Raw genomic sequence first — 13,468 nt, 5'->3', positions numbered from 1 at the left:
AAAATTCTATGACGGAAAAATCATAAATGTTACACCCAATAATTAAGCAACAAATTTTATATATTTTTATGAGTACCCCTTATGTACTAATCGATTATATACCTGAAATTGACCATTTAAAGCCAATGTAGGTATTTATACATTATTTTGAATATATGAAAATTTAATATATTTAATTCTGGTTTTCATGGCATAATATTAGGCTGTAAATAATAAATCAACCCTTCAGCTACCGGCATTTTGTACAGCATACCCTTAACGACCTATCGGTAATCGATTATGGGGTTGATTTTTTGTAATTACTTTTAAAGAACTTCAAAATATTTTTGATAAAATAAGAATCTTCTGCAAAAAACATTATTTTGGAAATAATTTGAATTTCTTCTGTGTTATTTAATTTCCGGATAGTACCCCTAACGCAGTAATCGATAGGCGCCATAAGGTCTCAAAAAATGCCATCCTTACGGGCACACTGGTTTTACGTCAGCAAAAAGTCCCAAAATAGCCGGCCCGAATTGGGTTATGTATGTCGCCTTATATTATACCGCTTATCTTTATCAAGCCCAAGTGCAAATGACCAACTGGAAGATGAAAATTCAGACTCTATGGAGCAAAGTAGGCTGTGGCAAAGTACTTGGGCAGACTACATAGCCAGGCTTTTCAGTTTTCGTTTTGACTTCCATATTGCCGCATCTGAAACCAATGTGCACCGCGTGGAGGAACAGTGTTGCAAATATCCGCATCCGAAGCAACTCTGACTAGTACTCGATACCCGTCCACTCGGTACTCTCGGCAGCCATTTTAACTTTTGGCGTCGAAAATATACGGCGAGGAAGGAAATCTGCCGGAGATCCTGTTCGTCTGTGTGGTTTTTTCGCATCCAGCGCAAGCAGTGTGTAGTGCTCGAGTGAGTGTGAGGAAGTGAGGAAGCAGCAGCAGCAGTTGAGGAGCGAATTCAGTCTTGTGTGAGGATCCGAGAAAAAGCGAAGAAGCGGAGATGTCGATGTCTGCCACGTGCTACAAGTGCAACCGGCCGGGCCACTTTGCCCGGGACTGCAGTCTCGGCGGCGGACCTGGCGTTGGTGGAGGCGGCGGCGGCGGTGGCGGTATGCGCGGCGGCGATGGCGGCGGCATGCGCCGCAACCGGGAGAAGTGCTACAAATGCAACCAGTTCGGGCACTTTGCACGTGCCTGCCCCGAGGAGGCCGAGCGGTGCTATCGCTGCAACGGCATCGGGCACATCTCGAAGGACTGCACCCAGGCGGACAATCCGACCTGCTATCGCTGCAACAAGACCGGCCACTGGGTGCGCAACTGCCCCGAGGCGGTCAATGAGCGCGGCCCGGCCAACGTGTCGTGCTACAAGTGCAACCGCACCGGACACATCTCCAAGAACTGCCCGGAGACCTCCAAGACTTGCTACGGCTGCGGCAAGAGCGGACACTTGAGGCGCGAGTGCGACGAGAAGGGCGGACGGAACTAGGCCACTACGACTAGGACCACCCCCAAAAATATATAATCATCGAAGGAGGAATGCGAAAATTTCAACACGAAGAAGAACAAGTTAACGAAGATTATGATGATGAAAGAGAAGAAAGATGAAAAAAAAAAAATGAAAAACGAAAAATCAATTTGCTACAACATTCACATAAGCCAGCCCCAGCAACAACAACAGCTAAGCAGAAACCGAAGCCGAAGAAAAAGCAACAGCAGCAGCAACACCCACGTCAAGGATCGATCCAACCCAAGTCCATACACTTCAACCATCTACAAGACATGAATTCATGAACTACAAAATCATTACCAATCCCAATCCCAGCTAGTAACCATCCCATCTCTGATTCCAAAAGCTGAGCCTGCAGCGCGGTGCCAACATCAACGTCCCGAGAAGTGTGAGAAACTTTCCGAAGAAAGCTGAGCGGAAACTAGAGACTGCAGCGAACGAGAGAAAAGGGAGGAAGAAAGGAGGCTCTACGAGGAGGCGAATATCGTGGATCGGGGAGCGCGCGAAGGTGCGAAAAGCGAGAAGAAGAAGACAACGACGATAGCCAACGGCAGCTGTGCAGCCGAGAGAGCAGATGACGCCGACGAAGAGGAAGAAGATGAGACGGAGAAGGAGAATGAGAGGAAGACGAAACGACGACCCAATTTGTAAGATGAGACTAAGCCACAACAACACCAACACAGCAACAACAAGAGAATTCACCAAGCAAACCACTTTATTATAATTATATATATGATTATGCTGCAAAGTGTTTGAATTTACTAATTAAAATTATAACGAATGGAATGAACTATATAAGATTATATAAAACAAACATACAAACAATTACCTTAAATTACTATATAGAAGCGAAAACAAAATTTTGATCCTATTGGGAGTTCCACAGAAAAAAAATAATATAGAATCGGAAGAAAAATCGTAAATAAAAATGATCAAAAACAAAATCAAAGAAGCAGAGGCGAAGAATCCACGCGTTACTACTCTACTCTGACTCCATCCAGCTGCTGCCGGCGAGGCGAGGCGAGCCTTGGCAAGATGTAACCAACCACCAACCCCACCACCCACCACACCATCCCAAGTAACCCATCAAGCAATCAAATCGCCCGGCAAGATCTCTCGAGCGGGGTAGCTAGCCATGTAGCCAATAATGCTGAGGAGGAGAGCCGAAAGGGGGCAGCGCAAAAAGCAAGAACAGAGAAGCAGACTAAGAACAAGAGGAGAACATCAACAATGGTAGACACACACAGCAACAATAACACCCAAGAACAAGAACAACTATTAAAGCAACGCAACGCTGGAGAGGATGAGCTAAGCGGTAGACAAAGAAGAAGACGAACGGCACTCAGAACTCGGAACACACCACAAAGATGCGAAAACCTACGTACGATGAAGAAAATGAAAATTCAAATATCACTGTGATTGTTTTTTAATTGTAAATTAAAATGCTGGAGCTGCTGATTTGAGACAAAAAAAATATAATCCCAGACATGCGTTATTTCTTTACCGGGCGGGCGAAAAGTACAAGACAAAGAAGAGAGCGATCGGGGGCACCACTCTCTTTATCTCACTCCCTCTCCCAACCAGTTTACCGGCACAATTGCAGCTGCGAACACATGGCGCGGGCAGCTGATGGGGGCTCTCACTCGCCCTCTCTCTCTCGCTCTTGGCGAAATCAGCTTGTATTGTCTCTCCCCGGTGCGGTGTGTCTGTATGTATATATTTGCCTGCTTTCTTTCCGCTCCTGCCCGCGTGCAGTTCATGTACAACTACGCATACATACACACGCGCACTAAGTGAATATCTGCTGCGTAGAGCTGGGAAACTATCGATAGTGGCACCATTCGATATTTTCGATGATTTGAAAACGAAAATTCGATACTATCGATAGTATCGTTTTTTTACGATTCTTTTTGCAAATTAAAGTTATAGCAATTTCAAATAGAATTATAATACTATTCAAGAGTTTAAAAATTATGCCATATGTTTTGACTAAGTAATTAACATAAATATTCTATCCAAGCAACTTTGCACAAATAAAATTGTATTACCATTGCTAAACATACGCTTAGACTCTGAAGACGTGGCGTAGACGCACCCTTTCTTTTGAAATTCAGTTAATATTTTTCACCGCCAACTCCAATTTAAGTTAATTTAGAATACATTTTTATTATAAAAAAAAAATATATATATATATATATATTTGTTTGCATTTTTCTTACTAAATTTTAGCAACAAAGCAGAGATATAAAAATAGTCCCGTACTATCGATAGTGATAAAAAACTATCGATGGTGGCTCAAAAAAAGGAAAAAGTCGATACCTCGATAGTACCATCGATAGTTTCCCAGCTCTACTGCTGCGAAGTACAGTCGCCACTAATGGTGAAAACTCGCTGGCAAAATAACGCAGAGTGCGAAAGAGAGGAGGGGTGGGTGCGCGCAACTTTAACTCCGCCGAGTGCACTTGGCAACAAGTCGGCTGCTCTCTCGCGCGCCTCGCGACTCTCCAATTGAGGGTCAAGGTCAGCGCTCGCGCATCAGCTGCTGCGCGCATGTGTGCCGAAGGTTTCTCCGCCGGCCGCTGCATCGGAGTTGTCTGGAGCTGAAAGTGGAAATGGGCAAGAAGCGGATCCCGGCGATGTGGTTTCGGTGGTACGCGAGCCGGTTTGGTCTCTTTTGCCGTTCGCTATAGTTTAATTCGGCGCGATCATGGCGTATAAAGTAATCGCAGCGCTTAGTCAGGCCTACGAGGGCAGTTCCAGATCTTGTTGAGGAATACATCATATTTACCCTGAATTCTCCCAAATAGAAAATTTTCCAAATTTACCTTCCTTTTCTAAATGTTGACATCTTCATTCAAATTTTTTAATTTTAACCAGAATCCATTTTGAAAGCAGCACAAAATTTTTGTTATACCAAAATGTCCAAAAGTAATTGTAATGATTGTGCATGTCGTTTGGCCAGCGAAGTGAACCAGCTAAAGGGTAACCACAAAGAATCCGATAGCAAATACCAAGGAGCTAGTTATGTAATCCACATCCCATAGCCGTCGTGAAAGCCCAGAGCAAAATGCTCTCCAAGCTGGTTCAACATATCAAGGATGGCTGCAAGAAAGACGTGGAGGTCAAGGAGTCCTCGCTGAAGGGCTTATTGAATCCCTGCCTCAAGTGCCTGAAGCCCGACACTCTATATCATTTGGGTCTGGATACAGAGACCACTGATTTTCCGAAGGTGTTCGGAGATGTCCGGGTAAATGCATGATTTTTAGGATATTTTTCATTTATATGCTTAAAGGTGTTCGATCAAAGATTCGGTAGAATTTTTAACAATATCTTGAGATATTAATTTTGTTAAGATCTTTGGGGTTGTCTAGATAAATTCGCCAGCTTCTTAAAGTTATGTTCAAAAAGTCCAACCTTCTAAAATTCCTTAATTCCAAAACTAGTTCGTTTGCATGGGAGGGACAAAGGGGCGTATGGAGCACTTTGCCTACTATGTGATGCAGGAAATCGGCCTTAAGATAAACGCGGCCACCCAGCTACGTGACATGGCGGAGGCGGGCAATCGTTTCTCCATGTTCAAGGTGGGTCCAGTGCTTTGCGTCAGCCACGGAATCGGCTGTCCCTCGATTTCCATCCTGCTGCACGAGCTCATCAAGATAATGTATCACGCCAAGTGCCAAGATCCGGTGTTTATACGGCTGGGAACCTGCGGTGGCATTGGCGTCGATCCCGGAACGGTGATCATTTCCTCGGAAGCGGTTGACGGTCGTCTGGATTCCTTCCATGAGATTATAGTGCAGGGCTCCGGCGAGAAATATGACAGCCAACTGGACGAGAATTTGGCATTTGACATCAAGCTCTGCCACGATCCCTGCAAGGATAGGTACGAGGCCATCATTGGCAAGACACTTTGTGCTCATGACTTCTACGAGGGCCAGTCGCGATTGGATGGTGCCTTCTGTGAGTACACGCCGGAGCAAAAGAAGGCCTACTTGGAGCAGCTCCGGAGCCAGGACATTAAGAACATTGAAATGGAGAGTTTGGCCTTTGCCGCCCTCACCGGTCGAGCTGGCATCCGTAGCGCCGTTGTCTGCGTGGCCATCCTGAATCGCCTCAAGGGGGATCAGGTGAATATAATACCAGGTAATGTTTTTTCCTTCAAGAGCTAACTGAAAGTCCTCTACAGATACAAACTCCGCACGAGGTTTTAATTAAATGGGAAAAGCGACCGCAGGAGTTGGTGGCCCGATATATTCGCAAAGTTCTATACTTTAGCGATGAGGCTTCGGATGAAGCTGAGGAGATGGAGGAGGACGAGGAGGGGGGCCGAAATGGATCAGTGAAGGTAGCTCAGGGTGGAGCTGGAGACACTCAAAAGGCTCCCGAACCGGAGGAGGAAGCTTAAGTAGATATGGCTTACAGCAGGACTCGACTGAAACATCTATATTCCGTACAATGACTTTCGGATAGCTTTAATCCAATATAAAATATGTATTATTATTCAGTTCAATGGTATAGATCTTGTTTTATTTAATGCTCAATTACGATATTAGGAATTTATGCTACACAATTTGATAGGTTTCGTCTCATTTTTTGGTTAGTACAGCTGTTTTGGAGAACCTTTGGGCAGATAGGCTAGGCTAGGAGGACTCGCTTAACGCTAAACTAGTCACGAAATGAGTACCAATATCGGCCAGGGACGTTGTACCAGACCCTGGGACCTCTAATATAATCACAAACAAAGTACACAATGCATGCTGCTGCATATATAGCTATCAGTATCGATATATCCGTATTAAGTTAAAATTTAAACTAAAAACATGAGGTTTTTGTTCTATGGATTTACTCTTAACATCCACCATTCCCACACATCGCTGGGATGGCTAAAGATCGATGATTGCCCCCTTTACTTCTCCGACTTGTTCCGTGTTTTGGCCTGTCCGGTGTTGGCAGTTCCGCCCGATCCCTGGATTCTATCCGTTTTCCGGCTGCTACTGGTCCGCGGCAAGGTAGTGTAGCTAGCAGACATGGATTTGTCCTGAAATGAGTCCAGCAAGAGGAAGGAGAACTTATTAGTACCAGAGTTAGGTAAGAAGGATTCTTCAGTCCAATGATCATGCTGCAAATCCTTAATCTGAGTGTTAGTAACGCAACTGTACAAAGGGGATAATGCCATATTTATATTTTGTTTGGGTCATGGGGCCATGGAAGTTAAGGCGCGGGCGGAGGTGACGTCGCCCGGCAGTAAGAGCAAAACATAACACTGGGAGATGATGAGCGAGCATCGTGTGGCTGCTGGGCTTACTTCATCATATCTGCGTCTCTCTGGCCGCCAGCTGCTGCTCATCCTCCGGCGGTGGCGGCTGGCTGGGATTAGCTTTGTTACGCAGCACATTAGCTTTGATATGCTTGAACATTTGGCCGATACCTGACTTGCGCTCCACGCTGCCCGTCGATGTCTGGCTGATGGTGTCCGGCTGTGGGCTCAGTGAATGCCTTTTAGGTGGCAGAGGCGGCGGAAGCGGCGGTGCCGGAGCACGGCCCTTGCCATGATTGGCCTTGGGTCGCATTAATGGAGAAGGCGAGGCCGAGTCGGGTGGTTCGGGCTCTAGTTGAGCACGGAAACTGTGCTTGATCTCCTCCAAAGTGGCTCGCATTTCACGTGGCGACATCGGACGGGGTCGTTCCACGAGAAATGGATCTGGTGCGGATGCAGAAGCGCTAAGAACTAGCACAAAGGGATCGATGGGTGGCAGAATATGCGACTTGAATGGCCGAGAAGCCTTCACTTCATCGACTTCTGAAGTTTCATTTAGGTTTTTGTTTTTGTCTTGCTTTAAAAGCTCTTTGGTTTGGTTGGAAACCACCTCACTTGACGCTTCCTCTGGTGATTCTTCAAAGGGCAGATCCACAAACTCTTCCTCTTCAATGGGAGCAAATACAGGAGCTGCCTCTGTGAGTTCCTGCTTGGTTTCTACGATCTTCTCCTCTTCTATTAAGGGCAAGGCCTCATAGAAATCATCCTCCTCATCTTCCATATCCCTTTCATCTTTCTGCTCTTCTACCTCCACTTCCATCTCTTGACTCTCCACTATCTTTAGCTCTTTTACAATGGGAACGGCATGCTCCCCACCATGGACACCTTGAAAGTACAGCTGGTTTTCCATAAACACCTCGTCCCTCATCTCCTCCTCCAGCAACTGCTAAACCAACACCAATCTCTAAACGAATTAAGATACATAGTTGCAAACGAAGGGATACAGGGGATGCCTACCTCATTGCGCTTAGACTTGACACGACCCTTGGAAGCATTCGTCATAGAGGAGGTGCGACTGAGACCGCTCACAGGCTCAGCACTCGAGTAGCCGGAACTGATGTCATCCTGGCTGCGAATGTTGTAGCTGGCAGGGAAGAGAAGGAACATATATTAAGAATATTATATGCATATATCATTTTACTCACTTAAAATCGCCTGCATTTTTGGCAGTCACATCCACCTCTGTAAAGTACATGCCCGTGGAATGACGGGTACCGCTGCCGGACCTGCCCACGGGTGTCTGATTCCTTGGTCGCAGCAGACGGCCACCTGTGGACGGGGAGCGCATCACCACGGCAGATGAAGCCATCATCGATGACATCATAACATCGTCCAGCTCGTCCTGCGTACGATGCATATCCGGCTCGCTCAGATCGCTGAGGCTGTAGCTTCGCTTAATGGTCTGCACCAGATTGCCACCGCCCTTCACAGGAACACATAGTGGGTCGCGGTTGGTAGTTGGTGGCGTGGAGTAGAGCACAATAGTTGACATTTAAATAATTTTACTCGAACTACATTCTAACCGTAAAACTTAGGTGTAAACATAGCAATATTTATAGTGCGTATGGGGAGGGAACTATAAACTGTCCAAGAACGCGACAGGATTAGGAGGATGGAGATGTTTTGTGAGTGTTTATATATCGCTGAGTGTTTGAAATTCGAACGTTCGCTGAGTATCTTGTTGGATCTTGAATCGGTCCTTCTTAATCGTTCTCCACGTCCACATCGGGTGTGGGTTCGCGCAGCTTGCGACGCGAGCGAATCGCATCTGCTTTTGGAGCGCGTTTGCCTGTCGTTCTTGCGGAAGTAGTGTTGCTTGAGGCTGCACGACGGGGCTGCGATTTGCGGACGGGCAAATCCCTTAGTCGAGCTGCCCCGGCATCGCCCATCGGTACATCATTTAGGACATCATCCTCTTCGTCGGTCACTTCGCGAATAACCAATCGCCTGGACTCCAGTCTCGGTGCCTCGTAGATCGTATCCGTGTGACTGTAGATGCTGCTAAGGGAACTAGATCGCGGCAGCCACTCATCCGTGCCGTCCAGCATGTCCTGGTTACGCGTTAGCTCATTTGCCGAATGCGAGTTGTGGAGGCCGCGTTGTTCACTTCCCGGAGGACCAGTGGTCAGCGCAAAGGTCTAGGCAGCAGTTAGTGGCAGCGGGTTAGTGGCAGTCGAGCGGTGGTGCAGGCAGGTGCGTTTAGTTGGATAGGTTTGATATATTTTTTGTTTATTTGTGGGTTAAATGCAAAGAAACATAAGTGAAGAAACGAAGAAAAGAAAACGTTAATTAAAAAAGAGCAACGCAAAAAAGTCTCAAATTGAAATGAATTGCTACGACACACACTCACTCGCCCTGAGAATTGTCTCATAATATGCCCCGGTATCTATTTATATTTATATGTATGCCGCCCTACCCTACAGAGCCGTCTCGGAATTGGAATTAGAATTGTGCAACTGGGCAGCTACTGAGAAGGAATTCCAATGGGGAAGCCAGGGGCCAGGGAGTGCCTGCTAAGCACATAAAACTACAACAAAGTTAGTTATTTTTCGGGATTCTAAACAAAGAAGTCCTTAAATAAAGATATAGAAACCAAGAATTATTAATTTTCAAGATTATTTGGGATTTTTAAGTTTTTTTAATTGTGTTCTTATATTTTCTTCCCCCGAATTGTATTTTACAGTCTTTGTCCGGTAAAAAAGCCTGCACTCTTTGTACAAACATAAAAGACCTCGTATATATACCCAGAATAAGGTATGTACTTCAAAAATAGACACCTAAATGGTCTTTGTCCGATTAACAAAGGAAAGGAACCTCAAGTTTTCCAGAAATCCCAATGACTAATTCACATTCTTTCTTACAAATTGATTCAGTTGTTCCCAACAAATTCCTCCTCCATCTATTTTGACCTACATCAATGGGTGGGAACTGCATTAGTTCATCATCCAGAGGCTAAACGTTGCATCCCACAAGTCTCTTGGCCCACATCTCAATATTGTTTACATACAAATTGTGAATACCGATGGCTGGGGGGCGGGATGATCTCTGGCAGGGGGTTTGTTCAGTTTTTGTTTTTATTACATTATTTCAACATGTTGGATTTATCTTCTGGCGTGCATCGCCTCTGGTTTATATAGTATATATAGTGATGATCTGGCTACACACAAAGAGAAACACACTACAAACTAAAGCGAAACAAACACACGCAAAAATGGCACAAAAGAGCATTCATTTCTAGACGTTTTAAACTAAATAATATTAAAAAGTAAATGTGAAGAGAAGAAGGCGAGCGAGCTGATGCTGATGATAATGATGACGATGATGTGGAGGAGCTCCCGTTGGCCGCTGCTGCTACTGCTGGGTATTCGCTGCTGACCAGTTTGGCGATGATTAAGATGAGCACGCGAGCGTATTGCGCAAATATATCTCGAATATATGTATATATATATATATGTGGGACAGCAGAAGCTGCTCATTTTATGCAACGACGCTGGAGGCAATCGAAAATGGCCAAATGAATGCGATTGAGCGAGTCGAGTGTGTGTGAGTGTGTGATATTGTGGGTGAGTGTGTCAGTGGGGGCTGTTGGTGGATGCTTGTGCGGATGGGATTACCTTGATGGCCGTCTGCATGAGGACATTGGTGGCATAGTTGACTCCCTTGGAGCCCAGCTGCAGAACTGCCGAATAGCCCCGCTCCTTGGCCTGATTCACATACTCATCGATCTCCTGCACAAAGAGAGAACCATACCAAGACGTGTCAGAAGAGCGATATATACATATACAAGTGTGATATTGCCCCCACCTGTTCGTGGCGCGTCAACATCGGATGCACGAACTTGCGATACAGGGTGGAACTGCCCTTTGTGGCCGGGGAGAGGAGCCAAAAGACGAGGGCCACCTTAATCTCGTAGTAGAAGGGTATCCAGGAGACAAAGATGTCCGTGAATGTTTCAATGCAGGTGAAAAATGCAAAGACAATCCAGTACATCATCCATTTGACCTGAGGGGATGGGAAAGTTATTATGACAATCATGTGTATAATTAAATTTAATTTAATTTAATAAAAATGCTGACAAATTTAAGGCAAATTATCTTTTGACTAAGTTGAGTAATCTCGACTTTTATTGTGTTAATCAAATAAAAATTAATTAAATTAAAATAAATTTATTAAGCCCCTTAACATTTCCCTTTTTAACATGATTTTTAAAGTCTTGAATACTCACATATTCCTTGACATCCTTGGTCCTGACTGCCTTGTAGGAGGCATAGGCCGGATACAGGGTGCCGCAGAACAATCTGAAAGCGGGAAACAGTAAACTCTGTACACAAGTACGCGGGGCTAGAAATATGACAATCAGCGAACAGATGCAGGTCGTGTTGAAGGAGAGACACGGCAATGGACAGCGCTGCAGTAGCTCCAAAATGCGGCCCACTGCATTGAGATTCTGAACCATCTTGGCGGCGGGTGGCACCTGCGGTGGCGGTTGCTCCACAATATACGCGCCACCGTTATAATAATTATTCTCCGTGAAATCGCTATCCAGCGAAGTCATCGAATCCCCCAGCTGATAAGGATAAGGAGCCCGACGTCCCTGCTGCTGCTGCTGGTGTTGGGCGTAGATAAATTTTGGATACACGGGTATCACATCCTCATCCGTTAGGTGCTGCTCCTCCTCGAGCGAGTAGCTGCGCCCGTAAACAATGCCCGGCGGATGACGTAGGCGTCGGAGATTAGCTGGCCGCTGCTGGTGGTAGTATAGCGGCTGTGCCCGCGGCTCCTGCTGATAGATTGGCCGGCTCATGGCGACGGCGACTATGCATTGCCCGCAGCTGGGCAATTAGTCAGTACGATCCTGGCCGCTAGAACGCCGAGCAGAGACTGGTGCTGGCGGAGAACAGACGTGTGCCATCTAACGCTCTGGCGGGGGGTCTATTAATAAACACTCGCTTGGGTCTCGGAGAGCACCAGCAGCAGTAGCCTCTCCGGCAATTGTTTACACCGCGGAATGCTCGCCACAGTTCAGAGACACGGTATGGGTTAACACAGACGCGGTGAAATGAATAGCATCCCTTTTTGGGGTTGTTTTTTCTTTTCTTTTTGAATATTTTAAGAATATCTAATGAATATAAGTCTTCAATTTAAATATTTTTCAACAATACACATAGTATTTTTAATGTTTACAAATAAAAACATATTTTGGACTACTTTCTGTTCTAACAATGCGACCGACACTGTTGCGACATGCAACATATGAACGCCAAGTGCAAATTCGTGCCCGATCTATAAATATTGACAACAATAGGCCGCCACTTTTGCGTGGAGTCACAAAGAGAATATATAGCCGGCTATATAGCCACATGTTCGGTATCCATATCGGGCAAGGCGAGAGAGAGCGACGGCCTCAGAAAGTAGCAAACTCCAAATTAGGAGTTCAATTGAGGGTTAAACACATGCACACGCACTCGGCAATCACACACAGCTGCAAGTGAACGGTACTTGGCGACAGCTGATTAATAAACAAACAATCGGGCAAATCACCAAAGTCAAGCGCTAACCACGCTCGAGAAACCACGGAAATACACTCGAAACGCGAAAAAAAAAGAATCAGAAGCGTGACGCCCACATAATTAGGAATCGAGGCGGCAGTGACTCTTCCAAGTTTTTTTTTTTCTCGATTCGAAGGCCGAGCTTGAAAAGTTTTTTTGGGGGTCAGCAGCGGAAACAGCAGCAGCTGCGGCGCTCTCGCTTGCACTCCCACTCTGTTCGCTTACATTGGTTAACGGTAAAGTAAGGAGTTACTTACATTATCAACCGCGAAAATAGACTGCTGATCATTTTGATGACTTGTACTCTGTGGTTCCTTTGTTCTGTGGAAAAGTACAGGAATAAGTAATCGTCCTTTAAGGCCCTCATCCTTGCATCTTACCTACCCTCCTGCAGTACTCGTGTAATTTGAGGTGCTCCAAATGCTTTTTTACAAACAATTTAAACTGGCCAGTTTGAATAAACTTGACACATTCGTTGTTGTTGTAAGCTACTGCGATTGAACAACGAAAAGCATGAGAAGAAATGGACGAGGAGGAGGACTTGGACTCCAACTTGAATTGACTACGCAATTTTTAGCACCGTGTTGCGTCGCCACTGGATAATTGTGTGCATCGCCAGCTTCGATTCGAACAGCTCGACTATATCTACATGGCTTTGTGCATTTTTTCACTTGTAATGGGCCACTTTTTGTGCTGGGATTTGTGCCTGCATTGCCCGCGAATAAATCGCTTTTGTTTAATTTCGTTCGCTGCTGACAACAAAAAAAAGAACGTTTGCTGGACAGAGACAGAGGAACAACAACAAAACTGCTGCGCTAGAGATGTGATGAAATGCGCGTTCTGATGCATACTGAAAAAATACCAAAACCGAAATATACCTGCAAACATTGTTGGTCACATTAATTTACAATTTTACAATTTAATTTAAACAATTAAAATTATATATACGACCCTGTAAATATGACAGCAATTATAGTCTTGTTTGTTAGCTGTTCCATTAGAATAATAATTTTATAATAAATTAAATTAAATTATTAAAATTGAGGTGAGTTTCCTTTTGAGGTGAGTTTACCAAACATTTCAGAGGTGCCGCGCTTT

At 45.3% G+C, this 13,468-nt stretch overlaps 3 protein-coding genes across 10 annotated transcripts; 2 read left to right on the top strand and 1 right to left on the bottom strand.

Moving 5' to 3' along the window:
* Window positions 1-663: 663 nt before the first annotated feature.
* CNBP (CCHC-type zinc finger nucleic acid binding protein) lies at window positions 664-1,674 on the top strand. Its single transcript, XM_017183005.3, has one exon. The coding sequence runs from the start codon at window positions 998-1,000 to the stop codon at window positions 1,481-1,483; it is 486 nt and encodes a 161-aa protein (XP_017038494.1). The 5' UTR covers window positions 664-997; the 3' UTR covers window positions 1,484-1,674.
* Window positions 1,675-4,325: 2,651 nt separating this feature from the next.
* Window positions 4,326-6,019, top strand: LOC108086118 (uridine phosphorylase 1). The gene is made up of 4 exons (XM_017182965.3): window positions 4,326-4,486; window positions 4,549-4,751; window positions 4,948-5,631; window positions 5,691-6,019. Exons 1-4 carry the CDS (start codon window positions 4,423-4,425, stop codon window positions 5,907-5,909), a joined length of 1,170 nt encoding a protein of 389 aa, XP_017038454.1. The 5' UTR covers window positions 4,326-4,422; the 3' UTR covers window positions 5,910-6,019.
* Window positions 6,020-6,325: 306 nt separating this feature from the next.
* ReepA (Receptor expression enhancing protein A) lies at window positions 6,326-13,140 on the bottom strand. 8 transcript variants are annotated; one of them, XM_017182956.3, is made up of 9 exons: window positions 12,751-13,139; window positions 12,628-12,691; window positions 11,047-11,119; window positions 10,626-10,823; window positions 10,436-10,549; window positions 7,967-8,244; window positions 7,779-7,905; window positions 6,810-7,707; window positions 6,326-6,542 (listed from the first exon to the last, which is right to left on the bottom strand). In XM_017182956.3, exons 2-8 carry the CDS (start codon window positions 12,657-12,659, stop codon window positions 6,814-6,816), a joined length of 1,716 nt encoding a protein of 571 aa, XP_017038445.1. In that variant the 5' UTR covers window positions 12,660-12,691; window positions 12,751-13,139; the 3' UTR covers window positions 6,326-6,542; window positions 6,810-6,813. The 8 variants fall into 8 exon arrangements, with proteins under 8 accessions (XP_017038445.1, XP_070145267.1, XP_070145269.1 ...); XM_070289166.1 differs by having other exon boundaries at window positions 6,326-7,707; window positions 12,751-13,140; XM_070289168.1 differs by having other exon boundaries at window positions 6,326-7,704; window positions 12,751-13,140.
* Between the last annotated feature and the right edge of the window lie 328 nt (window positions 13,141-13,468).

Source organism: Drosophila kikkawai, chromosome 2L (genome assembly GCF_030179895.1).
Source record: "Drosophila kikkawai strain 14028-0561.14 chromosome 2L, DkikHiC1v2, whole genome shotgun sequence".
Lineage (NCBI taxonomy): Eukaryota > Metazoa > Arthropoda > Insecta > Diptera > Drosophilidae > Drosophila > Drosophila kikkawai.
The sequence above is the reverse complement of the archived record's forward strand: the minus strand, read 5'-3'. Positions and strand labels throughout refer to the sequence as shown.